At 49.3% G+C, this 26,746-nt stretch overlaps 1 protein-coding gene across 6 annotated transcripts in view; it reads left to right on the top strand.

Annotated features, from left to right (window-relative positions):
* Positions 1-2,178: 2,178 nt before the first annotated feature.
* The window catches only part of SYNE2 (spectrin repeat containing nuclear envelope protein 2), a 259,349-nt gene continuing 234,781 nt past the window's right edge, over positions 2,179-26,746 (top strand). For 2 of the 6 annotated variants that reach the window (XM_077923110.1, XM_077923091.1), the window contains exons 1-2: positions 20,977-21,136; positions 21,377-21,496. In XM_077923110.1, coding sequence (XP_077779236.1) covers positions 21,418-21,496 — 79 coding nt within the window. In that variant the 5' untranslated portion in view covers positions 20,977-21,136; positions 21,377-21,417. Of the gene's footprint in view, positions 2,587-20,976; positions 21,137-21,376; positions 21,497-26,746 lie in introns of those variants that run through there. The other 4 variants (XM_077923093.1, XM_077923095.1, XM_077923084.1 and 1 more) reach the window with 3 other exon arrangements.

Here is a 26,746-nt window from a genome sequence, read left to right on the forward strand (position 1 = left end):
TGGTCTTTAAGGTGCTACTGGAAGGAATTTTTTTGTTTTAACTATGGCAGACCAACACGGCTACCTATCTGTAACTCTCCTGTATCAGTCTCTACAGCCGCAGCAGGCGCTGTGATTCTCCAACAGTTTGACTTTACTCCCGAAGGCGCACTCCTCCTTTGCCTCCCAAGGCAGATGGAAGCCAACAACCTGACTGCTCAGTTCCACAAGGGCAACACGGAAATAAATGGTGGAGGAAAGTGACAAGACAGAGGCACCCCCAGGACAGGTGGTAAGAAGGGAGGCAGGGGAGGGCTTGCAGTGGGCAAGCTGAGACTGGTGGGCCCTGCTCCATTCACCCTAACAGACCAGGGTTGATATTGACTGGGAAAACTTGTTTCTGTGTTGGTCTTACAGGACTTCCTGGTGGCCTGTGGTCATTTGGACCGCAGCTTTCTGCTAAGTGTATTGTGTGTGTGTTTGTGGTGCTGTTTAGACTTGGTTCTACAGTATCTTTGTATGCCAAAGGGTGACCCCGTTAGCACATCTCCATAGAACAGGTTTGGGAGGCTCCACAATTATCACTGAGGCTATTAAATATTGGTGTATGAAGCCACTGAGCGAGATCACCAGGAGCTAATAGGGCTGGACATTACTGATTTGCTGAAATCAAGGAGTAAGAGTCTTCCCAGAGGGGAAAAAGTGGTGTAGTGGTTAGGAGTAATGGACTTGTAATCTGGTAAACTGGGTTCGCTTCCCCGCTCCTCCACATGCAGCTGCTGGGTGACTTTGGTCTAGTCACACTTCTCTGAATTCTTTCAGCCCCACTCACCTCATAGAGTGTTTGTTGTGGGGGAGGAAGGGAAAGGAGATTGTTAGCCGCTTTGAGACTTCTTAGGGTAGTGATAAAGCGGGATATCAAATCCAAACTCTTCTTCTTCTTTTTCTACATTGGGTGGAATGTATCTTCTGATTATCATGGCATCTGCGGGAGGCTTTCGTCTGCAGAGCGCAGCCATCTATCAGGTATCTAGGCCCCAAATTTCGTATGCTGCCAGTGCAATTCTTTCCACAGCAGGGTAAAGTGTTGGCAATATCCTGCTCCACTGAGCCGCCACATTTAGCGCCAGCTGCAGCTTCTGGACCAACCTCAAGGGCAGCCCCACATACGGAACATTGCAATAATCCAGCCTGGACGTTACCAGCAAACGGATGGCACTGGTCAGGCCTATGCTGGTCCAGAAATGGCTGTAGCTCTTCCATCTGAAGCTGGTAGAAGGCTGTGCTAGCCACCAAGGGCAATTTAAGATGCAAGTACTTATCCATATCCATAATGGGAACTGATAGTAGTATTTTTTGGTTACTATTAGTATTACAGTGGCACCTCGGGTTACATACGCTTCAGGTTACATACTCCGCTAACCCAGAAATATTACCTCGGGTTAAGAACTTTGCTTCAGGATGAGAACAGAAATCGTGCTCCAGCTGCGCAGCGGCAGCAGCAGGTCCCATTAGCAAAAGTGGTGCTTCAGGTTAAGAACAGTTTCAGGTTAAGGACAGACCTCCGGAACAAATTAAGTACTTAACCCGAGGTACCACTGTAGATTGTTTTAAATGTTTGTTTTCCTTCTGGGATGTTTCCCCAAGTGTGTTTTATAAGCTGGTCTCCGATCATAATAAATTATCTATCAATCTATCTGCCATATCTAGATGCTAAAATGTGCTGGTGGAGGGCAAGATATTTTGAGAGGTGTTTATATTTCAAAGTCTTTTATAACGGTTTCTTGTTTATGTCCCGCTTCCCAAGTTACTTTGGGTGGCTGTCTCATGTGAGCATCAGAACAGCGTGAGCTGGGATTTCAAAGGTTTCTCTTGCACCATCTTCCCCATTGCAGAAGTTCACGCTGATGTGATTCGGAAGTCCCTGGATCACACGCGCGCACCTGTTCCTAGGTGGCAAGGCTGCCCCGCGCCCGTGCTTTCTAAACACCTGCGCAACATCCACGCCTCCCTTTCTAAGGACAATCCGCGGGCGCCGCGGTGGATCGGGCGCAAAACCCGCGCAGAGCGCTTAGTCCTTCTCTGCTCGCCAAAATCCCACGGCGCGCAGTTCCACTCACCACCAAGTAAGCCCGCTCCGAGCAGGTGCCCTCCGTGCTCCTCCTCCCGGCCTTCCCCGCCACGTGCTGTTTGTTTGTTTGCGCGCTGGCCGGGCCGAGGCGGGCGGCGAGGAACTGCACGCTAGGCCGGGAGCGAGAAGGGAGCCTCCTTGTTCCTTCTCTCCCGGGGGCGGACTGTCGGGCCGGCGGCCAAGGCGAGGCGCGGCGCTTCAACCCCCGCGCGCTCCCTTCTTTCCATCCGGGGCGGCCGCCGCGATCCCGCCGGAGAACCGCAGGCAGCAATCGATCGGGCCGAGCGGCACCGGCTCCGGGGCGTGGTTTGCGCGGCAGAGGGAGTCGGAAACCCCCCGGCGCGGCGGGGAAGGAGAAGGACTCCGGCGCCAAGGAAAGCCCCGCTCTTCCCTTCCCGCCCACCAGCGACCTCCCCAGCTGATCCGGAGCGGCTGCCCCCTGCAGACCCCGGGCTGGAGCGCGCGCAAAAAGAAAAGTGAGCCCTCTCCTTTTTTCCCCTCTCTCTCTCCTCCCTCCGTGCGTAAAGGAGAGCCCGCGGTTGGGGAGGGTCCCCGGGCGTCGCTGAACCGGCAGCGGGGGAAAGGAGCGGGCCTTGCTCGGGGCAGCAGCGGAACTCTGCACTGGGAGCGCGCGTTGTGCGTTGATGGTGGCACAATCTTTGCATGGGTGGATCGCCTGGAGTTTGGAGAATTTACCCAGCTCCTTGCGCGCGCGCCTTTGGCGAAGTTTTTGGAGCAAAGCGAAAGCAAAAGAGCGCTCGAGGGTGGGGGCTTGGCAGAGATTGAAGCGAAGAAGGGAGGGGGAGATTTGTTTTTATTTTTTTAATAGAATTATGAGAGAGGGGCAGTTATTGATGCGGCCTTTGAGATTCATACTTGGGAAGTTCCGGGCGCAGAGATTAGGAGGCAGCGGCCCGAAAGCCACCCCCCTTTTTTTTGCTCCCAGATTCCTGGACTCCGGAGGGAAAGAGGCGAGCGCTGCTGCTGCTCTCGGGCGCCTTTTCGAGAGCCTCTCCCTCCGCGCCTGGGCGGGAAAGGAGCTGGGGCGGCAACGGAGGCGGGAGCCATTTGTTCCCGTGGGATTTGAAAGAGAAAGGCAAAGGCTGGCGGGATGGAAAAGCCCCTCGTCTTCCTCCCTCTCCCCAGTCACACCCCACCCCCATCGGGCCTGAGCTTGGCGGAGCGTGGCCCGCGCGGATCGGGACCGGAGCGCGCAACTTGAGCGGGGTTTCCTCCTTCCCGCGGCGAGGCGCCTCCCTCCCCCGCGCGCGGCCACCACTTGTTAGGCGAGCCCTCTCCCGCGCCTGCGATGGGATTGGCTGCCTGCTCTACCTGGCCCCCTTTGTTGTCTGCCGCTGCCTTTGTTCTTCCCTAGGTGTCCGTCCCACCTTTCTCCCTTCCCCTCCTCCCCTGCCGAAAAGACGGGAGCGCGGAGAGGAGGGCTGCAGCCCCGGGGCGCCTCTGCTCGGGGGAATCCCTCGGAGGAAACCCGCCCAGGGATCTAGGACGGGGCGGGCTGGGGCAGCGAGGAGGCAGCTGCCCCAATAACAAAAGACGCGTGTGACATTTGGAGATTAGCTGTGTTTGTTTGTGTCATGGACGTTTGTAAGCAGGAGATGCAACGGGGTGCAGCTTTTTCAGAATGGAAGGACCAGGAAAGAGAGCGTCTTTTAAATACAGCTGTTGGCTCCAGCTTAGGAAGGCGTAAAGAGCCGGTTCTGCTTTATTTGTGTGTGTGTGGAGGTGCTGGCGGCGTAAGAAAGGAGAGATTTGCTTGGTTTGCGATCGGTGAAGTTAGCGAAACCTAATTCATTAAATCCATGCTTAACTTTTCAGGGCAAAACAACAGCAACCCCAAACCCCACTCCCAAGGGAGGTTAGAGAAATTTAAAACAAACAATAAATTAAATGCAATTTAAAGCATGCAAAAATCAGCAATAAAATGCTGGATGAAATATCTGAATGTTTTAAAAAGAAATGGAGTTTGTCCGTTCTTCTTGAGGTTAGAGGATCCCAGAAATGTGAAACAGCAAACAAAATAGTTTAGAGGTACAGTACGTAGATGTGGAACAACATGCCAGATGATTAGTGAATCAAAACTGTAGCTCCGAGGAGGCCATAGAAGTGCTGCTTGAGTTATGGCGGAGGTCTAAATTGTTTCATTCCGAGTTTCGAGAAGTGGATAATTTGTTGTTGTTGTTGTTTAGTCGTTTAGTCGTGTCCGACTCTTCGTGACCCCATGGACCAGAGCACGCCAGGCACCTCTGTCCTCCACTACTTCCCGCAGTTTGGTCAAACTCATGCTGGTAACCTCGAAAACACTATCCAACCATCTCGTCCTCTGTCGCCCCCTTCTCCTTGTGCCCTCCATCTTTCCCAGCATCAGTGTCTTCTCCAGGGAGTCTTCTCTTCTCATGAGGTGGCCAAAGTACTGGAGCCTCAGCTTCACGATCTGTCCTTCCAGTGAGCACTCAGGGCTGATTTCCTTCAGAATGGATGCGTTTGATCTTCTTGCAGTCCATGGGACTCTCAAGAGTCTTCTCCAGCACCATAATTCAAAAGCATCAATTCTTCGGCGATCAGCCTTCTTTATGGTCCAGCTCTCACTTCCATACATCACTACTGGGAAAACCATGGCTTTAACTATACGGACCTTTGTTGGCAAGGTGACGTCTCTACTTCTCAAGATGCTGTCTAGGCCTGTCATTGCCCTTCTCCCAAGAAGCAGGCATCTTTTAATTTCGTGGCTGCTGTCACCATCTGCAGTGATCATGGAGCCCAAGAAAGTGAAATCTCTCACTGCCTCCATTTCTTCCCCTTCTATTACTCACATGCTTTGAACCCTTCCCTCATTCTGCAAAATGTTTTTGCATTCAGCTCTCCAGTTTTGCTGATGGGAAGACTGAGAATGGGTTAAAGTGGGGGAATCCCACGTAAACAAGGGAGAGGAGACTATTATTCCAGCCTACCTCCACAGGTGTGCTTTTCTGAAGGTGTAGCTCCCAACTGGAGCCTCTCCACTGCTCTAAACTCAGTAGGTGGGCTTAGGCAAGCCACTCACTCTTAACCTCACCTCTTCACCTGCAGTGCTGGAAAAATAATTCTGCCCTACCATGCAGGGCTGTTGTAAGGATTACTGAGATAAAATGTGGGTCCCACTTTGAAGATCCCGAAGGTGGGGTGCAGGGCCTGTGGTTAGGGATCAGCTGCAAACCCCGCCCACCATTGGCTCTGGCTCCACCTACCATTGTTTGTGGCTCCAGTGAACTTTTCTTGTGGGTGAATCACCTTTGTAGGAAAAAAAAGTGCCCTGCCCTGCCCTGCTGTAAAGGTTCTCAAAAGAGGAGTGTGTGTTTCTTGCGGGAAGCCTTTTCTACTCATGCATTAGTGTGTGAGCTGAGGGATTCACAAGCAGAGCCCGGAGGCAGTGGAGGAGTGTGCCTTTGGGGGTGAAGCCAAATGGCTGGAAGGTTGCAGCACCTGCTGTGGCTGTAGAGACCGATACAGGAGAGACATGTTTTGTTGCAGGTGGGGCAGATGAAAGCATCCAGTTGTGCTGCTGCAGATGCACCATGGCATTTATTCTCTCAGTGCACCAATTATTTTCCTCCCTCCCTCCCTCCTCTGGTCATAGCTATGGATGCACGACCTGTCTGTCTGTCTCCAGGCACTGCGGTCGTCCGCACGGGATTCCCACATGATGTTGCCAGCCTTCATGTCATGTTTGCGGACATCTTCATAATGCAGAGGGTGAAGACAGGTGTAACATTTAGAGCAGGGGTTGGCAAACTAAGGCCCGGGGGCTGGATTAGGCCCAATTGTCTTCAGGATCCGGCCCGCAGACTGTCCATGGATTGGCGTAGGGATTCTGTTTGTTCAGGCTACGCCATTTTCCCCCTGCACTATTCCATTTCCCACACACACACACTCGGCGGTGGCGCCTCCTCCCTCCCTCCTTCCCTCCTCCTGGCTTCTCCCTGCCCTGCCTAGAGGGGGAAGGGGGCTGAGCTGGCTGAGCACCATTTTAAGCAGCCCCTGGTGCTCCTGTGGGCCAGAGAGCGAAGCGGACAAGCTCCCTCTGCCTACCCACGAGACACAGCGGTGGTGGCGGCGGCGGCAGCAGCCCCTGGGAAGGTAAGCACTGGGGCTGGGACTAGGGGCTGGGGAGGAGGACTACTTGCCCTCCTCACCTCTTCTTCCAGCTCCTCCACCCCCCCGTGCCACTTCTCCGTCCCGCCACCAGGTCCGAGGGGCAGTGGACCGGCCCGTGGCTAAATTTTGCCAACCCCTGATTTAGAGCAATGGAGACACTCTGAAATTGGCATCTTTGTGCCTAATCCAATCCTTTTCGTGACTCTCCAGGATTAACTTCTTGCAAAGATGGCTTTGCAAGTTTGACAGCCAGTGCAGCATAGTGGTTAGACGAGGGGTCACCAACCTTTTTGGGGGGGCCTGTAGGCACATAATGAATTGTGAGAGAATGGCACGGGCACCTCATCTGTGATAGTTTCCTGCCCTCCTTCCTGCCAGGTCACTCTCCCTTCCAACACACACACACAGAGAACACACAGACACACTCTTTGCTTTCCCATGAGGTCTGGATATAAGTCAGATCAGGTAGAAGTAAAATGAATTTGCAGGATTGTATGCTGTTGCCCACAAAAAAAACCCCCTGGCAATCAAATTAAGCTTTAATTTTGGTAGACAGTACGCTGTGGGTTAAACCACAGAGCCTAGGGCTTGCTGATCAGAAGGTTGGTGGTTCGAATCCCCGTGACAGGGTGAGCTCCCATTGCTCGGTCCCTGCTCCTGCCAACCTAGAGAATCAAAAGCACGTCAAAGTAGATAAATAGATACCGCTCTGGCGGGAAGGTAAACGGCGTTTCCATGCGCTGCTCTGGTTCACCAGAAGCGGCTTAGTCATGCTGGCCACATGACCCGGAAGCTGTACGCCGGCTCCCTCGGCCAATAAAGCGAGATGAGCGCTGCAACCCCAGAGTCGGTCACGACTAGACCTAATGGTCAGGGTCCCTTTACCTTTACAGTATAGAATCATAGAGTTGGAAGAGACCACAAGGGCCATCGAGTCCAACCCCCTGCCAAGCAGAAAACACCATCAGAGCACTCCTGACATATGGTTGTCAAGCCTCTGCTTAAAGACCTCCAAAGAAGGAGACTCCACCACACTCCTTGGCAGCAAATTCCACTGTCGAACAGCTCTTACTGTCAGGAAGTTCTTCCTAATGTTTAGGTGGAATCTTCTTTCTTGTAGTTTGGATCCATTGCTCCGTGTCTGCTTCTCTGGAGCAGCAGAAAACAACCTTTCTCCCTCCTCTATATGACATCCTTTTATATATTTGAACATGGCTATCATATCACCCCTTAACCTCCTCTTCTCCAGGCTAAACATGCCCAGCTCCCTTAGCCGTTCCTCATAAGGCATCGTTTCCAGGCCTTTGACCATTTTGGTTGCCCTCCTCTGGACACGTTCCAGTTTGTCAGTGTCCTTGAACTGCAGTGCCCAGAAAGAAAATGCAGATTCAGATCTTGCCAGGACCACAACAACATTGGTCCAAGGCACCCCAAAATGATACTGATAGGAAGGTGACTTTGTAGGCTGCTTTGAGCTTCTTGGAGGAGAGGCTGGAAGCATGACGTGGACATAAAACTAACTGGGTGAGCCTCTAGTAACACCATCAAGTTGGAGCAGTTTTCCACTTCTTAATAAAATTAATGAGGTGTGTGTGAAATTCACGAATGTCGTTGTGCGTTTCAAAATTTAAAAAAGCAGAGTTGGCCAGAAACATAGGCAGATGGGCAAGACTGGCAGATCATCGAGTATTGGTGTCCATGCCTGTTGTTTCATTCTTGGAGCTGAGGCCAAGCTAGTCTTGCTACAGCTTTTCATCTGAGCTGACTATTAGTGGCTACAGGATATGGAGACATCCCAGCCGAGAACCAAAGGCTATGCCAGAAAAAGTTGCAAAGTGCCTTAGGGGAGGGCAGAGAAATGTCAGAGGAGGCGCTGGCAGCTAAACCCATTTCCCAACACTTCACTATCCTCCTCCAGCCTTCCTTCCCGCTGCTTTCCCCTGCCAGATGCTAAACACGCTGAACAGGGTGGGGCGTAGCTCAGTGGCAGAGCAGGCGCTTTGTATGCAGAAGTTCACCAGTTCAATTCCTTGTGTTTCCAGGTAGAGCACAGAACATCAGCGGTAAAAACATTTGAAAAAAATACTGACAGCCTAATAATAAAATATTCATCATAATAACAATATAAAGGTAAAGGGACTCCTGACCATTAGGTCCAGTCGTGGCCGACTCTGGGGTTGCGGCGCTCATCTCGCTTTAATGGCCGAGGGAGCCAGCGTACAGCTTCCGGGTCATGACTAAGCCACTTCTGGCGAGCCAGAGGTGTGCACGGAAACGCCGTTTACCTTCCCGCCGGAGTGGTACCTATTTATCTACTTGCACTTTGACGTGCTTTCAAACTGCTAGGTTGGCAGGAGCAGGGACCGAGCAACGGGAGCTCACCCCATCGCGGGGATTCGAACCGCCGACCTTCTGATCGGCAAGTCCTAGGCTCTGTGGTTTAACCCACAGCGCCACCCGCATCCCTTATAATAACAGTATATTCCCCCACATTTTCACAGAATCAGAGAACTGTAGAGCTGGAAGGGACGATGAGGGTCATGTTGTTCAATCCTTTGCCCAATGTGGGTTTCGAACCCACGGCTCTGAGATTAAGAGTCTCGTACTACCCCTCTTTTGCACACAGTCTCTCCGCCTGTGAAGCTGTTTGGCAGAGACTCTTGATTTGCAGGGCGAGAAATGCCTTTCTGTAGAACGCTGAAATTGCCTCCAGGCTGCTGCTGCTGTTCTTCTTCTCGAGGGATTAGCAAATGCATCCCTCTGCAAGCTATCACATACCTCCACAATTAATAACTATTAATCATAATAGAATTGTTAATACAGTGGGCCACATCCAGCTGTTCTGCTTGTGCAGCAGATGTCTGTCTGTGCAATGGAAGTTTCCCTTTCCTCTCCTCTCCCATTCAGTACCCCCCATGCAGTCTTAAAATCTGCTCTTGAGTTTTGGAAGACCCTCTAAAGCAGATTTTGAAGGGCGGGGGGTAGAAGAAGAGGAAGTCTGTTGCGTGGGTGGAATTTTGCACACACAACAACGGAGGCGACTCAATATTTCTTAAGCTTTTCAGGTTGCATTACATAATGAGTGTGCAGCAACTGAAGTAGCTAGCTGCATTACTGGGCAATGACCTCACGATCTTAAAATACAATAAAATATGTCACTGTCCGTTGGCTTGCGCCCTGTGCTTTTCAAAGCAGAAGCGAGCAATGTTTGCTCATGTTTCTCCCATGTCGTTTCCACACATGCCATGCCCGCTCAGTTCAGACTTCGTGTTCCTCTTAAACCTGCCTGCGTCGCTATGTTGTAACCGCTTGAACTACACGAGCCCGTGATCATGTAAGATGGAAGTCTGCTAGAAACGTGTAGGCAGGGATCTCCAAAAAGCCCTGCCTTAATGAGGAATTCCTTTAGCGGCTTTGGATGTGGAGGACAGCTTGTCCAGACTTGAGATGAAATGACATGGTGAAATTTGAAAGCAGGCGTGAAAATATAGGCCTCTCTGAACAGCATTAGTTGTAATGCATGAACTTCTTCTGATACGATTCCTCGAGACTTACCGTGTTTTTCGCTCTATAAGACACACCAGACCACAAGACGCACCTAGTTTTTGGAGGAGGAAAACAAGAAAAAAAATATTCTGAATCTCAGAAGCCAGAACAGCAAGAGGGATCGCTGCGCAGTGAAAGCAGCGATCCCTCTTGCTGTTCTGGCTTCTGGGATAGCTGCGCAGCCTGCATTCGCTCCATAAGACGCACACACATTTCCCCTTACTTTTTAGGAGGGAAAAAGTGAGTCTTATAGAGCAAAAAATACTCCAAATTTGTGTTATGGATGTACAGAAACTTAGCAAGTGAATGATGGGGAAGATTTTGTCCACTAACCTTCATCGTATCATTCCACAGGGAAAGGCCTAATCAGAGTTGCTGACTCTTCCACTGAGCTCTGCATCTGTACCATTCATTAACATGACATTAGCAGGAGATTTTGGGAAGGGTCAAAGCTCAGCGGAAGAGCATCTTCTTTACATAAGGTCTTGCATTCAATCCCCACCATCTCCAAATAGAACTGGGAGAGAGTCATGTCTGAAATCCTGGAGAATAATAAAAGTCTGCTGCTTCTGTTCATCTCCATGTCCTTCTCCTTTGCAAGTGTGTGTGTGTGTGTGTGTGTGTGTGTGCAGGGAGAGATTGATTTTGGTTTTGAATAAACCCTAGTTTAAGGAACCATAGTTTAAGAAAGCTGCTCATTTTTAACAGACTTTTTACAAATAAAGGGCAATAACACGAACAAGCAAAGTTTATCAATGTCCTCATTTTTCATGACACTCAAACAGGGAAATTGCAGTTTGAGCAATCCCTCCAAACCACAGTTTGATCCTTCTTTGAAATCTTGTTTTGGAATGATCATCTCAACCACAGTTTCCCAGTTTGGATGTCACAGTGAACTGGTTTGATGAAACCAGGAGGTGTGCTGTTAAACTGATTCCATGATGGAAAAGGAGGGAGTACATGACTTGTTTTTGATCCAAACCATAGTGGAACTTCTTTCCCAAAACTTAAACTGCAACAAAAACTGCTTCTCCCTCTCACTTGCTGAAGGATGTCGCCTTTCAAAGGCAGGGGAGAGAAAGTTCCAGCCATCAAGGAACACTCAGGTTCTGTTGTTGAAGTCCCTGACCCGTCATTCCCTGTCCTCAGTAAGCCAGACAGCTAAACTCATTAACGTGTTTTTCCCCCTTGTCCTTTTCTGGGCAAAGAAAGAAACCAACAAACACTGCTAAAACCTCTCCTTCCATCCTAAATATAATTGGCTCTGAGCATTTTTAAGGGATACTGTTGAGGCAGCTAGGCCCAATGGATGCTGCACAACTGGTGACCCACCTGTGTCCATGAAGGGTCCAATAAACCCCCTTTCTGAGAGCTGCTTTAGATTGCAAAAGAGAGGGGCTTGCTAAGCACCTTTCAGGCCACAAAACGTGGCTGATGTGCTTTGGGAAGGAAAATATGTTTGTTTTCTCTCCCAAATGTTTTGGTGAGCAGAAACCATTCTGTTTGGGATTGGTAAGCTGAAAGCATCAAATCCCCTTAAAAAATGGCAATGGGCACTTCTGTTCAAAATAGGCTGGATTTCCTTGTTTATCCGGGATTGTCAACCAGCCAAGTTAATGTTACTCTAATTGCCGGCCTCCTCCTCCTTCCTGTCTTTGTAAATAAGCTGGTTTTTGAGCAGTGTTGCATGTGAGGAGAGTAGAGGAAGCCCTGCTCATTCCTCATTTATTTTATGGCATTCCTTTGGTGGTGGTGGTGCTGTTATATTGCTTTTATTTATTGCTTTCTACCAAAAAAAAAAAAAAAATGCTCTTTGCAAATAAATAAGCCAATTTGCAAATACATTGTTGCAAAAGCCAGGTGTCTGCCTCTCTCTTTGTCCCTTTGTAAAATGGAAGACACGGTGCAGAATGTTATACTTCAATAAATATGGTTTATTCGCCTATTTATACCTTCAGTCTGCATGGAGGGAGTCCAGAAGTTAAAGATGAGCCTCTGGCTGAGTTTTAAAAGGTTGAAGACAACTGCTATGAATGAACATAGTGTGGATTTGGACCAGGGAGAGTTGGATTCAAGTCCTTTTCCAGCACCTGGGAACTGTATTGCAACCTTCAGGCTGCCTCCCTCCAAGATGGATTGCAGCCCTCCTTTTTCTGTTTCTTCCTCCCAACAACCCTTGTTCAAAAACACACCCCATCACCATCACTCTGTTCATACCTCAGGACAGTGGGGAGGGAACGTCCCTGCATTGGCAACATCAGTGGGCCCTCAGTGGCCCTCAATTGTTCCCTTAATGGCCCTTCCTTGGCCATGCTAGCCAGGAATTCCTCTGCAGCTTTTATTTCTCCCTTCTCACTCCATATGCAATCCTAGAATTTATTAATTTCTAGGGTTTACCCTAAATCTAAAGGTAAAGGGACCCCTGACCTTTAGGTCCAGTCGTGACCGACTCTGGGGTTGCAGTGCTCATCTTGCTTTATTGGCCAAGGGAGCCGGCGTACAGCTTCCGGGTCATGTGGCCAGCATGACTAAGCCGCTTCTGGCAAACCAGAGCAGTGCACGGAAATGCCGTTTACCTTCCCGCCGGAGCGGTACCTATTTATCTACTTGCACTTTTGATGCTCACCCCGTAGATATATATATGTGCTAATATGAGCAGGGACCGAGCAACGGGAGCTCACCCTGTTGCAGGGATTCGAACCACCGACCTTCTGAATGGCAAGCCCTAGGCTCTGTGGCTTAACCCACAGCCCCCCGTGTCTCTACCCTAAATCTATAACAGTATAAAACGCTGAACAGTTTGTGAGTCATTTATAGCCAAACACTTTGAATAAAACGCACTAGAACAAATTCGAAAGTTGTTCATCCATCAGAGAAAATAAAAAGGATGTATCCTACCATACCCCTGAAAGATAAGAACACAAGACGATCGGGTCAATGGATCCGGCCAATGGCCTGTCTACTTTGGCACCCTTTTCTCACAGTGGCCGTGCGCAACCATAGAGCCTCTGACCATTTACCTCCATGAATCTGTCTGATTTCTCTTGTGGGGCCACCCAAGACGGTGGCCGTTGCGACATCTTTTGCACTTGCGTGAAGAACTTACTTTCTTCTGCTCTGAATCTCCCAACATTCAGCTGCTTTGGATGTTTCCCGTACTAGTATTATGAGAAACGGAGGAAAACTTTTTCCCTATCCACATAACCTTGCATGCCTCTGTCATGTCGCTTCTTAATTTTTCTCAAAATGTTTCAACATTTCCTTGTTGCTGTTAACTAGCAGAAAAAGGTTATAAATCATGCCGCGGTACAGACTAACAATGCAAAGAAATAAAGCACCATTAATCCTCCTACAAAGTGCTTTGCGCTGTGCTCCAAGACATTTTGTTGTTAGCCGCTCTGAGCCCGGCTTTGGCTGGGGAGGGCGGGATACAAATAAAATTTGTTGTTATTATTATTATTATTTTGATTCTTTGCATTTGTGCTGGTGGAATCTGCTGCTACATCTCTCTCGGCTGTGGCTTCCTCCCCTCATTCATCTTTTAAAATCTGCATTAATATTTATATGCATTTCTTTGCTTTGTTTTCTAGTCTTCAAACCACTTTAAAAAAAATACGGTACTTGGGAGCTCAGATAGATTTGCCTAGCTAGCAAAAACCCTGAAATATTGTGTGTGTGGTGGTGGTGGGAAATATGTTATAATGGCTGTAACGGTAAGTTGAGACCCTCACATCTGTTTCTTAGGAGCTGGCTTGTGTACATCATGCCTCCAACCTGAAAATGTAGGTTATGTTCACACCATGCATTTAAATCTCTACGATTCCACTTTAAACAGCCATGGGCTTCTCTTGAAGAATTCTGGGAACTGTAGTTTGTTAAGGGTGCTGAGAGTTGTAGGAGACCCCTATTCGCCTCACAATTCCCAGAGTGGTTTTTCCAGTCAACTCCTCCTCAGGGAACTCTGGGAGTTGTAGTTCTGACAAGAGTCTCCTAAGATCTCTCAGTAGCCTTAACAAACTACAGTTCCCAGGATCCTTTGGGGGGGGAGGGAAAGCCGTGCGAGTTTAAAGTGATATGATACTGCTTTAAATGTCTTTTGCCAATGTGGACTGTAGTCTGACCTGTTCTCACCTGCATAAGCCTGTCTTGCTGCCATACTGGACTGTGGCAGGATTCGTTGATGTAGAGAGATGGGTGTGAAATACTTAGGGGAGACAGATGTGATATGCACAAATGCTAATACTAATTCTATCAGGATCACTGTTTTTCCGTGAGCAAAGGTTTTCTGCTCTGGGATCTGTGTTATTTTCTGGACAAGCATTCTCTCTCGCTGTAGGTTTTCCAGCGGAGGGTCTATTTATACAACCTTGGCAGCCATCCAAGCCAAACATATGGTGATTCAAAGGCTCTCTTGCTTTTTGGAGTCAACAGAACCTTGCTCTTTTATTTATATTTGATTCATACGTCCATATTTCTTCCTGTGCCAGGAGGACAGCTAACCTTCTTGTTCAGATTATCACAACAGAAATATATCTCTCCCCGCCCCCCAACTTTTCTGTTTCGTTAGAAAGGTCACCACCATGGTTTCTCATTTTAAACTTAGTGAATGCCGAATTATTAAGGCCTCTAGCCTTTTGGTCCTTGAGGCACAGTTCTCCCTCAGGCCGGTACTTGGAATTATACTTTGCTCAGGAAGACAGCCGGCCAGCCAGCTGCAATAGTGAGCATGTCGGTTGACGGCTAAGGGAGACACGGGTTCAAGTTCCTGCTCAGACGTAAAGCTTGTTGTCGTTTAGTCGTGTCCGACTCTTCGTGACCCCCTGGACCAGAGCACGCCAGGCACTCCTGTCTTCCACTGCCTCCCGCAGTTTGGTCATGCTGGTAGCTTTGAGAACACTGTCCAGCCATCTCGTCCTCTGTCATCCCCTTCTCCTTTTGCCCTCCATCTTTCCCAACATCAGGGTCTTTTCCAGGGAGTCTTCTCTTCTCATGAGGTGGCCAAAGTATTGGAGCCTCAGCTTCAGGATCTGTCCTTGCAGTGAGCACTCCGGGCTGATTTCCTTCAGGATGGAGAGGTTTGATCTTCTTGCAGTCCATGGGACTCTCAAGAGTCTCCTCCAGCACCATAATTCAAAAGCATCAATTCTTCGGCGATCAGCCTTCTTTATGGTCCAGCTCTCACTTCCATACATCACTACTGGGAAAACCATAGCTTTAAAGCTTACTGGGTGGCAAATTGGGCCACTTGCTCTCAGCAATACCTGCCTTACAGGCAGTGTTTTAAATTCGCCAGGCACATTTTGCACCCAGCTATTGGACGCGGGTGGCGCTGTGGGTAAAAGCCTCAGCGCCTAGGGCTTGCCGATCAAAAGGTCGGTGGTTCAAATCCCTGCGGCGGGGTGCGCTCCCGTTGCTCGGTCCCAGCGCCTGCCAACCTAGCAGTTCGAAAGCACCCCCGGGTGCAAGTAGATAAATAGGGACCGCTTACTGGCGGGAAGGTAAACGCCGTTTCTGTGTGCTGTGCTGGCTCGCCAGATGCAGCTTTGTCACGCTGGCCACGTGACCCGGAAGTGTCTGCGGACACAGGGGTACCTTTACCTTTACCTATTGGCCACTTGCGGTCAAGTAGAGATGCCTGGGCGCCAGGAGGGCGTTGGACATCTCCACCGCCTGGAGTTGCATGTATGGAGATCCTCGGATCCTGACTGTTTTCAGACAGTAGCAACACACCCTGTACAATTCTGTCTGTTGTGTTTTATCTGCACAATCAGAATGAATTTCAGGAACCCAAAGATTGTATTGGAAAACACGACATTTGAGCCTTCTGGCTCAAAAATGGCAGCTAGGCATTCTGTTTTGGCGACTGTAACCCTTGTATATCCGAGTTTCTAACGCTGCTCACAGGGTTGTTTGTTGTTGTGAGAATAAAGTGGGCGAAGGCAAAAACTGTTTACGTTGCCTTGGGCTCTTAAGAGGGAAAGCAGAATATTAATAATAATAATAATAATAATAATAATAATAATAATAATAATTTATTCATATCCCACCCTCCCCAGCCGAAGCCGGCCTCAGAGCGGCTAACAACAGTAAGAATAACAAAGTTTGCATAAAATCACAATCAATTAATTGAAATACAGCGGTACCTCGGGTTACATATGCTTCAGGTTACAGATTCAGCTAACCCAGAAATAGTACCTCAGGTTAAGAACTTTGCTTCAGGATGAGAACAGAAATCGTGCTCCGGTGGCACGGCAGCAGCAGGAGGCCCCATTAGCTAAAGTGGTACCTCAGGTTAAGAACAGTTTCAGGTTAAGTACGGACCTCCGGAACGAATTAAGTACTTAACCCGAGGTACCACTGTACATTCTAAAATCAATTCATTCTAAAATCAATTCATAATCAAGTTAATGGCAACCATTGGGCTAGAGTTCTGTGAGGATTGCAGAAGGAGAGAGGAGATCAGGCTGTGCCTTGGCCAAAGGCCAGGCGGAACAGCTCTGTCTTGCAGGCCCTGCAGAAAGATGTCAAGTCCCGCAGGGCCCTAGTCTCTTGTGACAGAGCGTTCCACCAGATCGGGGCCACGGCCGAAAAAGCCCTGGCTCTGGTTGAATACAAATATAATATCTACCCATCCTGCGCAAGTGGTGTTCCCTATGTTGTGTCCTGTTTCGGAGCTTGACCTCACATCCCTGTTTTACGAATCCCAGGCTAGAGGCTTGTTTTGCTGCTAAATTTGGCTTGGTATGTTACAAGTTGAGGAAGGGTTGTCTCACTTAGTAGAGCATGTGCTCTGCATGCAAAAAGTCCCGGGTTCAGTCCCTGGCATCTTGGGGTAGGACTGGGAACTGGCCCTTGCGTGAAACTCCAGGGAGCCAGTACGTCCTCATGGTCAGAATGAAAATAACAGCTGAAGTTTAAAAGCAGTACACCTTTTCATTCAGCTAGAAAAGCTTGTCAAAATATTAAAAAATGCCTTCCTCCAAATGCCTCTCCATATTTCTGGAGTGGCTGCCTGAAGCATCTTCTTGACAGAGATACTGTTGCACAAAAGTGGGGGGCCACCACGCTGAAAGCCCTGCTCAGAGTTATTGTGGAGCAGCCTTCTGATATTTTGTGGACTGGAAGGAGAAGCTCTCCTGCGGACCGCAGCAACATGCATCATGGGGAAAGTGTTCTCTCAAGAATTTACTTGCCCATTCAGGCAGGAATAGGGGGCAGGCATCCTCTCCACAGTGAATGCTGGGATCACCACTCCCCCCTAAAACCAGTCAGCCTGGGCTGAGGGATAGGACTGGGCTTGATCGACAGTGGTGGCAACGCCTCTGGCATGTTTGTCAGCTGCAGCAGAGGCTGCCAGGGAATCCACGTGCGTGCTTATTCCTGCCCTTGGTATGATATCACCACTGGCATATTGGCAGTGAGGGAGGGCTTCAGTGGCGCAAGGATTCTCCGCAGCTCCAGGAGGCATGAAGTCATAGATACATCCAAGGCGCCTTCGTTTTTCAAGGCGTTCTTCTCTTCTCATAGCACAAGCTACTGCAGGAGCAGGGAGTCTCAGGCTCTCCCAGCCTCTCCCTGCGGTGTAAGGTAAAGGTAAAGGGACCCCTGACCATTAGGTCCAGTCATGACCGACTCTGGGGTTGCGGCGCTCATCTCGCTTTATTGGCCGAGGGAGCCAGCGTATAGCTTCCGGGTCATGTGGCCAGCATGACTAAGCCACTTCTGGCGAACCAGAGCAGCGCATGGAAACGCCGTTTACCTTCCCGCTGGAGTGGTACCTATTAATCTGCTTGCACTTTGACGTGCTTTCGAACTGCTAGGTTGGCAGGAGCAGGGACTGAGCAACGGGAGCTCACCCCGTCACCGGGATACGAACCGCCGACCTTCTGATTTGCAAGTCCTAGGCTCTGTGGTTTAACCCACAGCGCCACCCGCATCCCTTCTCTGCGGTGTAGGATGGCCAATTTTGTTGGCATCCATCTGTCGCAAGAAACAATGGAGTGTGCATCCCGGGGTGAAGACTAAACTGCTGCAGTAGCAGCACCAAGGTGACTTTCCCGGGGCGCAAGCCTGGGCAGAGTGTATGGAGGTCCTGGGCTGCCCAGACGACAAGACCGCCCTCTTCACCTCACCGATGTGGTCCAAAGGAAATCAGAGGAAGACATTTGGCACCAGCTTGGCTGCAGGAGTTGATGGAAGGAGGTGTACAATCCAACCGCCTTAGGAACTCCACTTCAGATTGATTTTTTTTACTCCTGAGGCTTTTCTTCTGAAAATGTCCTGCAAGGCAGGACAAGGCAGAGTTTTAGGATCAGATTTTTATTTTTATTATTAATAATAGCAGAACACTGACACATTCCCCCTCCCTCATAGGCAGTATGATCATGTAGTACAATCTTCTGTGCGCCCACATTGGTCCTAAGTTTATAACTGAATAGGGGGGGAATGGTTTTGCGTAAGAATTGCTGGCAGCAACTTGATATTCCCGCCTTCCAGTGTGTCCAAAAATAAAACAGGCCAGCTCTCTGTTCAGTATTAAAAATGAAACTGGAAGCCAGTCGTACGAAGCCCTCCCACATCTGCCCAGGAAGTTTCCCAAAATCTGCTTCTGTCCCGATTTTTAACAGTGCATTGCTAGAAATGTTCCTTTTGCTTAAATAGAAAGGTCTAGGCACGAAGGAAGGGACGCGGGTGGCGCTGTGGGTAAAACCTCAGCGCCTAGGACTTGCCGATCAGAAGGTCGCGGTTCGAATCCCCACGGCGGGGAACCTAGCAGTTCGAAAGCACCCCCGGGTGCAAGTAGATAAATAGGGACCGCTTACCAGCGGGAAGGTAAACGGCGTTCCGTGTGCTGCGCTGGCTCGCCAGATGCAGCTTGTTACGCTGGCCACGTGACCCGGAAGTGTCTCCGGACAGCGCTGGCCCCCGGCCTCTTAAGTGAGATGGGCGCACAACCCTAGAGTCTGGCAAGACTGGCCCGTACGGGCAGGGGTACCTTTACCTTTACCTTTAGGCATGAAGGAAGCTGCCAATTCACTCCAGTCCACAACCTCTGAGTTATAAGTTGCTCTTATTTCAGGAACTTTGGGCTAGTACATTGCCAGTTCGTTGTGACACACTGCTTGCTTGAGATGGCTCTCCATCCCACCGCAAGGAGACTCACTAGTATAAGGAATGCCTTTTTATTGTTTTCCATTAACTGTAGTTACTTGTTTCATCAGAACTGACAACCGTGGCTAGTCTTAACTATTGTTTAGGGAGGAAAGCCAGGGTCATAATCTTATGGTTTGAAACTGCCTTATTCCCCTACACTGTAGTTAGGACTAGCCATGGTTCTTATGTCTGAACCCAGACAAACTGTGGCTAGTCCTAACTATAGTGTAGGGGAACAAGCTACCGGTAGTTTCGACTGAAAGTAACCTTGGTTAGGTGAAAACTTTCAGTTGTCTCATCTTGGTTAGGCTTCAGGGCTTATCTCTTGAGGGTTGCATGGTGATTGGGGGTGTGGAAGACATTCATGGTGGATCCAGCACCAGAGCAAATAAGGCCATTGCTCTCTCTTTCTTCCACCTTCTTTTCTCTCTCTCTCTTTGCCTGCCCTGGGAGAGACTGGTTGCTCTGGCCAGAGATGTGAACTGACCACTTGCAGAAGGCTTTTCAAATTAGACTGAGGATGACATTAAATTAGACCAAGGGGCTGCATCTGCAAGGCGCCCACCACGACCCCAGTATTACATTCCAGCCAGGCCGTTGCGTTTCACCATCTCTCAGCCTCTGTTCCTTGAGTGCAGAGTACTAGAGGTTTGTCCGTTGCCTGCACCAAGCTATGTTTCCACTGACAGGTCTGCCTACCACATATTCCTCCGGTCTTGTAATTTTTACATTAGAGCATCCTGAAGCAAGGAGTCCTGTCAGTCAACTGTGGACTGTTCTGCTGCTTTTTTAAACTATAGAGTTGTAGAGCTGGAAAGGACCCCAAGAGTCATCTAGTCCAACCCCCTGAAATGCAGGGATCTCAGCTAAAGCATCCATGATGGATGGCCATACAATCTCTTCTTAAAAACCTCCAAGGAAGGAGAGTCCACAACCTCCTGAGGGAGACCGTTCCGCTGCAAAGAGCTCTTACAGTCAGAAGTGGACAAAATCATGTTTTTGTCCAGAGGCATTTTTGAAGCCTATCATAAAGGTAAAGGTACCCCTGACCGTTAGGTCCAGGTACGGACGACTCTGGGGTCGCGGTGCTCATCTTGCTTAACTGGCCGAGGGAGCCAGCGTACAGCTTCTGGGTCATGTGGCCAGCATGACTAAGCCGCTTCTGGCGAACCAGAGCAGCGCATGGAAATGCCGTTTACCTTTCCGCCGGAGCGGTACCTATTTATCTACTTGCACTTTGAGGTGCTTTCGAACTGCTACGTCGGCAGGAACAGGGACCGAGCAACGGGAGCTCACCCTGTTGCGGGGATTCGAACCGATAACCTTCTGATCGGCAAGCCCTAGGCTCAATGGTTTAACCAAAAGCGCCACCTGCGTCCCTTTAAGCCTGTCATGGGACTGAGTAAATGGAAGCAAAGGGGTACATTTCTCAAGGCACCAGGAATTTAGATCTGAAGCAATCGCTTATAAAAACTCTCACACACTGTGAGCTGGGCATCTCCCACAATAGGGAGGACTGTAAATTTATTATCTTTTGTGTGTGTTGGGTGAAGGTCGGGTTTCTTTGGCTCTCGTTCACTTTCCCCCCAGTGTGTTTGTGTGTGTACATATATGCACAATATATAAAATTTCATCATCCAGCTGAGCTGACCTATTGCAGTCACGTACACGAACCTTACACATACATTTGGAAGACACCGAGGTTGCGCACGATTGATGAGGGTGCCTTTGCAGAAGAAAGGGCGGCCACGGTTCAGGGCTGAAAAAATAAACTCTGTTACATTTGGAACTTGCAGGGGTACACTGTGGTAGCTAAGATACAGATAGAGCCAGAACAATGGCGCTCGGTGTGTCAGGCAACATCACTTTCTTAGTTGCATTTTAATCTTCTGTGGGCTCAGCGACTTTTGCTTCCAACCCGCTACAATAATTGCTGAGCAAGAAAAGAAGTTTGCAAAGCGAAAGATTTAATGAGGGGCGGGGGTTGGGGTTGGGGGGGGAGATGCAGAAGAAAAGCAGCATCCCTGAGGGTAGACACGATAGACGGCCTCAGATTACCCAGGAGACACCATCAACCTTTCAAATCTTTCGCATCCCTTGCAAATCAACACCGCAAATCTTTGAATCCAGATCTGTTTCCTGCATCTTCCAGCAATGGGATTTCCAGACCTGGAGGTTAGCCAGCTGTTAGTAATGAATAGGACCCAGAAGAATAGCTTTAGCTGCTTTACGATTCAAAAAGGAGGCGTAGCCTTGATCCAGATAATCTGAGAAAATCTTGAAAAACAGAAGCAAGCGTGTGTGTTAAGGCTGCAGGGTGATTCACAAGCTGTCTTTTCTGAAGGTGAAATCCTGATGTGCCCATCTACTAACTTTCTTTTCTGTTTCCCCCCTCTTCCCCAAATTTCCCCCCAGTTTGGCAACCGGAATGCGCAGTGATCCCAGGGCTTGAGAAAATGGAATCTCCTCAAATACCGCCAGGTGACGCAGAGCAGTCTTCCACAGACTTCGACGATCTCCAGTATTCACTGCAAGGTAAGTTCTTCCGTGTGAGGTTCGGTAAGGGGAACATCTGTAGCCGTAGTTTCATCAGGACACAAGAGCATCTCTGTTGGATCGGGCTGATGGTCCTTCTCCTGCAAGCACCCTGCTTCGGTCAGGAGCCAGCCAGGGACCTCCAGAAATCACACGAGCAGAAATCTCTTGCTTCTGTTCCACTGAATCTGGTATCGGGGGCCATAGCTCAGTGGTTGAGAAACCCTCTTTGTGTGAAGGTGGTTCCAGGTTCAATCCTGGCAACACCAAGTAGGACTGGGAGAGATCGTTGTCTTGAGTTCTGCAGAGGTTGCTGCCAGTCTGTGTAGACAGTACGGAGCTAGATAGGGCAATAAGGCCAAGGATGTGTGGACACTGTACCTTTTCAGTGCATTTGAAGCACATTATTTGACGCAGGTGGCGCTGTGTGGGGACGCGGGTGGCGCTGTGGGTAAAAGCCTCAGCGCCTAGGGCTTGCCGATCGAAAGGTCGGCAGTTCGAATCCCCACGGTGGGGTGCGCTCCCGTTGCTCGGTCCCAGCGCCTGCCAACCTAGCAGTTCGAAAGCACCCTTGGGTGCAAGTAGATAAATAGGGACCGCTTACTGGCGGGAAGGTAAACGGCGTTTCCGTGTGGTGCCCTGGCTCGCCAGATGCAACTTCGTCACACTGGCCACGTGACCCGGAAGTGTCTCCGGACAGCGCTGGCCCCCGGCCTCTTAAGTGAGATGGGCGCACAACCCTAGAGTCTGTCAAGACTGGCCCGTACGGGCAGGGGTACCTTTACCTTTTATTTCCCTCAAATCCTGCCAACCTAGCAGTTTGAAAGCACGTCAAAGTGCAAGTAGATAAATAGGTACCGCTCCAGCGGGAAGGTAAACGGCGTTTCCGTGCGCTGCTCTGGTTTGCCAGAAGCGGCTTAGTCATGCTGGCCACATGACCCGGAAGCTGTACGCCGGCTCCCTCGGCCAATACATTGAGATGAGCTCCATCCATTTGACCTGGCCATGAGTCAGTTGACTAACAGATATCTAGGTCCAGTGCCGAGGGCCTTCTGGCAGTTCCCTTGCTGTGAAAAGCCAAGTTACAGGGAACCAGGCAGAGGGCCTTCTCGGTAGTGGCACCCACCCTGTGGAACCCCTTCCCACCAGATGTCAAAGAGAACAACAACTACCACGACTGGACCTAATGATCAGGGGTCCCTTTACCTTTACCTTTTATTTCCCTCAAAGAATTCTGGGGACTGTAGTTTAAGGATTGCTAGGAATTGTAACTCTATGATGAGCCAGCTACAGTTCCCAGAATTCTTTGAGGGAAGTAATGTACATTGAATGTGCTTGAAAGGCATAGTTTATACGCAGCCTGGTTAGTTATAAGGCATCTTCCTATGCAATTCAGATACTTACTGTTTCAGGCCCTTCATTTATCATTTCAGGGAATGTTTCTATGGGGCATTATCCCTTCCTTAGAGAGTATCTGTGCTTTTTTTAAAAAAATATCCCTTTGAAATCTTTTTAGAGGGTCATTAGGACTAAGAGCAGAGCCACTTTCAAACCCTCACTCAGCTTTGAAGCTCACTGGTGTGATTTTGGATTAGGCACATTCTCTCAGCCTGGCCTACTTGACAGGGTTGTTGTGAGGATAAAGTGTCTGTGAGTGAGAAGGGGTTAAGGAACCAGCCACACTGGCCTGGGCTCCTTGGGGGAAGGATGGAATCAAAAGAAGATAAGTAAAAACTAGACTTGTAGAATTAGCGTAATTCAGTACTCGAGTGAATGAACCATGAGTAGAAAAGTCCCTGGTTCAGAATCTCACTGAATTCACTGGGTTGGCCTTTTGACACAACCGTTGGATGTTGGTGTAGCACAGTTGGTTAGAGCGTGATGCTGATAATACCAAGGTTGCAGGTTCGATCCCCATATGGGGCAGCAGCATATTCTTGCATTGCAGGGGGTTGGACTAGATGATCCACAGGGTCCCTTCCAACTCTGCAATTCTATGATTTTATCTCTCATCCTGAGCCATCCATCTGCACAACAAAGGTAATAATAGATCAGGCGGCTATTAAAAATCCAAGAGCTGTCCAGGGCGTTATTGATGGTCAGCTGGCAATGCTAACATAGACATCTGCTTGGTTTCATTCCCCTTGGCCCGCCAGCGCCGGTAACAATTGCTTGAGAGATTTTCCAAGCATGCTTGTAAAACGCAGAGGTCTCCCAGAGCTCATGACTGTTGAATTTTGGAGGACCAGATTTTATCGCTGCTCCTTCATGTTTTCCTTTGCAAGATTCCATTGTTGCTGTAAGCCACTGTCAAGGGAACGGCTTTGCTCAGGCCGTGTTGCAACCTCAGTCACTGTTGCTCCTTGCTACCAATCAAAACAAGCTCTTGTCTGCCAACCCATCTTCCCAAACACTCTTTCTCGCTCTTTTACCTTGTTTGAACGAAAAGCTCCAGCACCTTCTTTGCCTGGAGGAGAATGCCTCATGTTTGGCTCAGAAAAAGGCACTGGAAATTTCGATGCTCTGGAATGCTTGTGATTTAATTCTGAAGCTGCAGAACCTTAGTGTTGTCCCAGCCTTGGGATTCTCGGGTAGAGCCAGTACGGTCCTGGGAACTGTGTGTCTCGGATTTCTTCCCTGCAGCAAAGGTGGCGGGAAGAGGTCCCCCAAAACAGAAAAGTGTATCGTTATAAAGACCGGTGTCTATGCGCATCCATGCTGATGCTACCCATGGGGCTTGGGATGGGAGCTGGGTTGAAGCTGAAGCTTCATGCGCATATATACATTAACTGAGCAACAATAACCATTTCTCCCCAAAGTTGTATGAGCAGATGAAACTGTTTTATATCGTTAGTCCGCTAGGCTGCATAATCCAGAACTATGATGGGCAGTGGCTACACTCATAGATCGATATCTCATAGAATATAGAGTTGGAAGGGACATTAAGGATCGTGTGGGACAACCCCCTGCAATGAAGGAATTTGCAGCTGTCCGTTACAGAGATTGAACCTGCAGCCTCGCTCCCCTTAATCCAAATAGCATTTCCGTTAGGAAGCATTTCAGACTACAGTCGTACCTTGGAAGTCGAACGGAGTCCGTTCGACTTCCAAAACATTCAGAAACCAAATCACGGCTTCTGATTGGCTGCAGGAAGCTCCTGCAGCCAATCAGAAGCTGCGGGAGCCCCCGTTGGATGTTTGGCTTCCAAAAATAGTTCGCAAACCGGAACAGTCACTTCCGGGTTTGTGGTGTTCGGGAGCCAAAACGTTCGGGAACTAAGCTGTTCGAAAACCAAGGTATGACTGTATTTATTATTATGTTTATATCCTACCTTTCCTCCAAGGTAGCATATGTGGCTCTTTCCCTTCTCCATTTTATCCTAACAAAAGCCGTGTGAGGTAGGGCTAGGCTTAGAGACTGGCTGGTCCAAGGTCACCCCAGCAAGCTTTGTGCCTGAGTGGGGATTTGAACCCTGGTCTCCCAAAGTCTTAGGACATGGGTGGTGCTGTGGTCTAAACCTCAGAGCCTAGGGCTTGCCAATTGGAAGGTCGGTGGTTCGAATCCCCGCGACGGGGTGAGCTCCCGTTGCTCGGTCCCAGCTCCTGCCCACCTAGCAGTTCAAAAGCACATCAAAGTGCAAGTAGATAAATAGGTACCGCTCCGGCGGAAAAGTAAACGGCGTTTCTGTGCGCTGCTCTGGTTTGCCAGAAGCGGCTTAGTTATGCTGGCCACATGACCCGGAAGCTGTCTGTGGACAAACACTGTCTCACTCAGCCTATAGAGCGAGATGAGTACCGCAACCCCAGAGTCGTCCGCAACTGGACCTAACAGGGGTACCTTTACCTTTACTTCCCAAAGTCTTAGTCCAACGTCCTAACCACTGCACCACGCTTTGCCCATCTGGCACCTGTATTTTCTGCCTTGATTGGCACCCTGAGAAAAATCTGAGACATAAGATCATGTTCTACTGCTTGGGGAATAGCATGGAGGACCAGTGTACTTTATCCATGGGTTTTTATTACAATATTGTTGATTGACGGAGTTTGATGCTCTGTCTGTTTTTGAAGGGGTGAGAGTAGGCCGGTTTTTATTCTCTCTGGCATTGATTTTCTTTAAACACTTAAAACATCCCACACACTCATGTTCATCTAAGCCAAGGCCAAACATCAAACTCTTTGGCCAAGATGATAGCTCAAATCCCTGCACAAATAGCAGCAATCCCCGAACCTGTTTGCTCTGGTGTAACAGCTCCGCCGTTGTTTAAATACCAGATTTTCCTTTCCTTTTCAAGAAAGGGAAATACTTTCAGGTGTGGCACCTTTGCCAACAAAGGGCACCGCACCCTCCTCTTTCAACAGAAATGGAGAGATAAGACTCAGGGATGGGGAAACAGGTAACAAATTCCATAGTGAGTCACAGCATGTTTCTGAATTCTCCTGGGCTGCTATGCAACCAGCTGGAGGAATGCAAAAAAAGACCGAACGGCACTGATTCTGTGGCCTCGTCCTCTTCCAAATCAACACAGCAACGGAAAATCCCTGCAGGTAGAAAAGTAGGTGGTTCGCTTGCAACCCTGGCAGGCTAGGTTTCTAGGTGAAAGGATTTGCTGGAGGGTGGGATCCTCATCGTGTGAACTTGTGGCTAAAGTAGGTACACAGACACAGTTTCACTTCCCCAGCGATGGTTATTCCTAAGTGAATGAGGCAGGGTCTCCAACAGAGCATGGATTTGCTCTCACCTCGAGGGCCTCATTGCCACCTGAGAAACTTTCTGGGGGCCGCTTGCCAGAGGGCGGGCAGGGCCCGAGGCACAAGTGGGCATAGCAATGGGTGCAAATTTGACATTTGCAGAGCATGTTAATTTCTGCATCTCCCCCCCCCCCCTGCAGTCTTCAATCTCTGCAAAGAAGAGGTATTATCAGAGTTCAAAGATACAGGGCAAAAGCGTCTGCCTTGCACACCTTGGTCTCAGGTTCAATCCCAAGCATCTCCAGGTAGGGCTGGGAAAGACTGCTGCCTAAAACTCTGGAGGGCTGCTTCCGGTCAGTGTAGGCAACACTGAACTAGATGGACTGATGGTCTGGCTCATAAGGCAGCTTCCTATGTTCCTATATCAGCCAGGCAAGAACAGTCGAGGAAGGTGGCAAGGAGAGTTGTGGAGGCTTGAGAATACAGTGGTACCTCAGGTTACATATGCTCCAGGTTACATACGCTTCAGGTTACAGACTCCGCTAACCCAGAAATAGTGCTT

Source organism: Podarcis muralis, chromosome 1 (genome assembly GCF_964188315.1).
Source record: "Podarcis muralis chromosome 1, rPodMur119.hap1.1, whole genome shotgun sequence".
NCBI lineage: Eukaryota > Metazoa > Chordata > Lepidosauria > Squamata > Lacertidae > Podarcis > Podarcis muralis.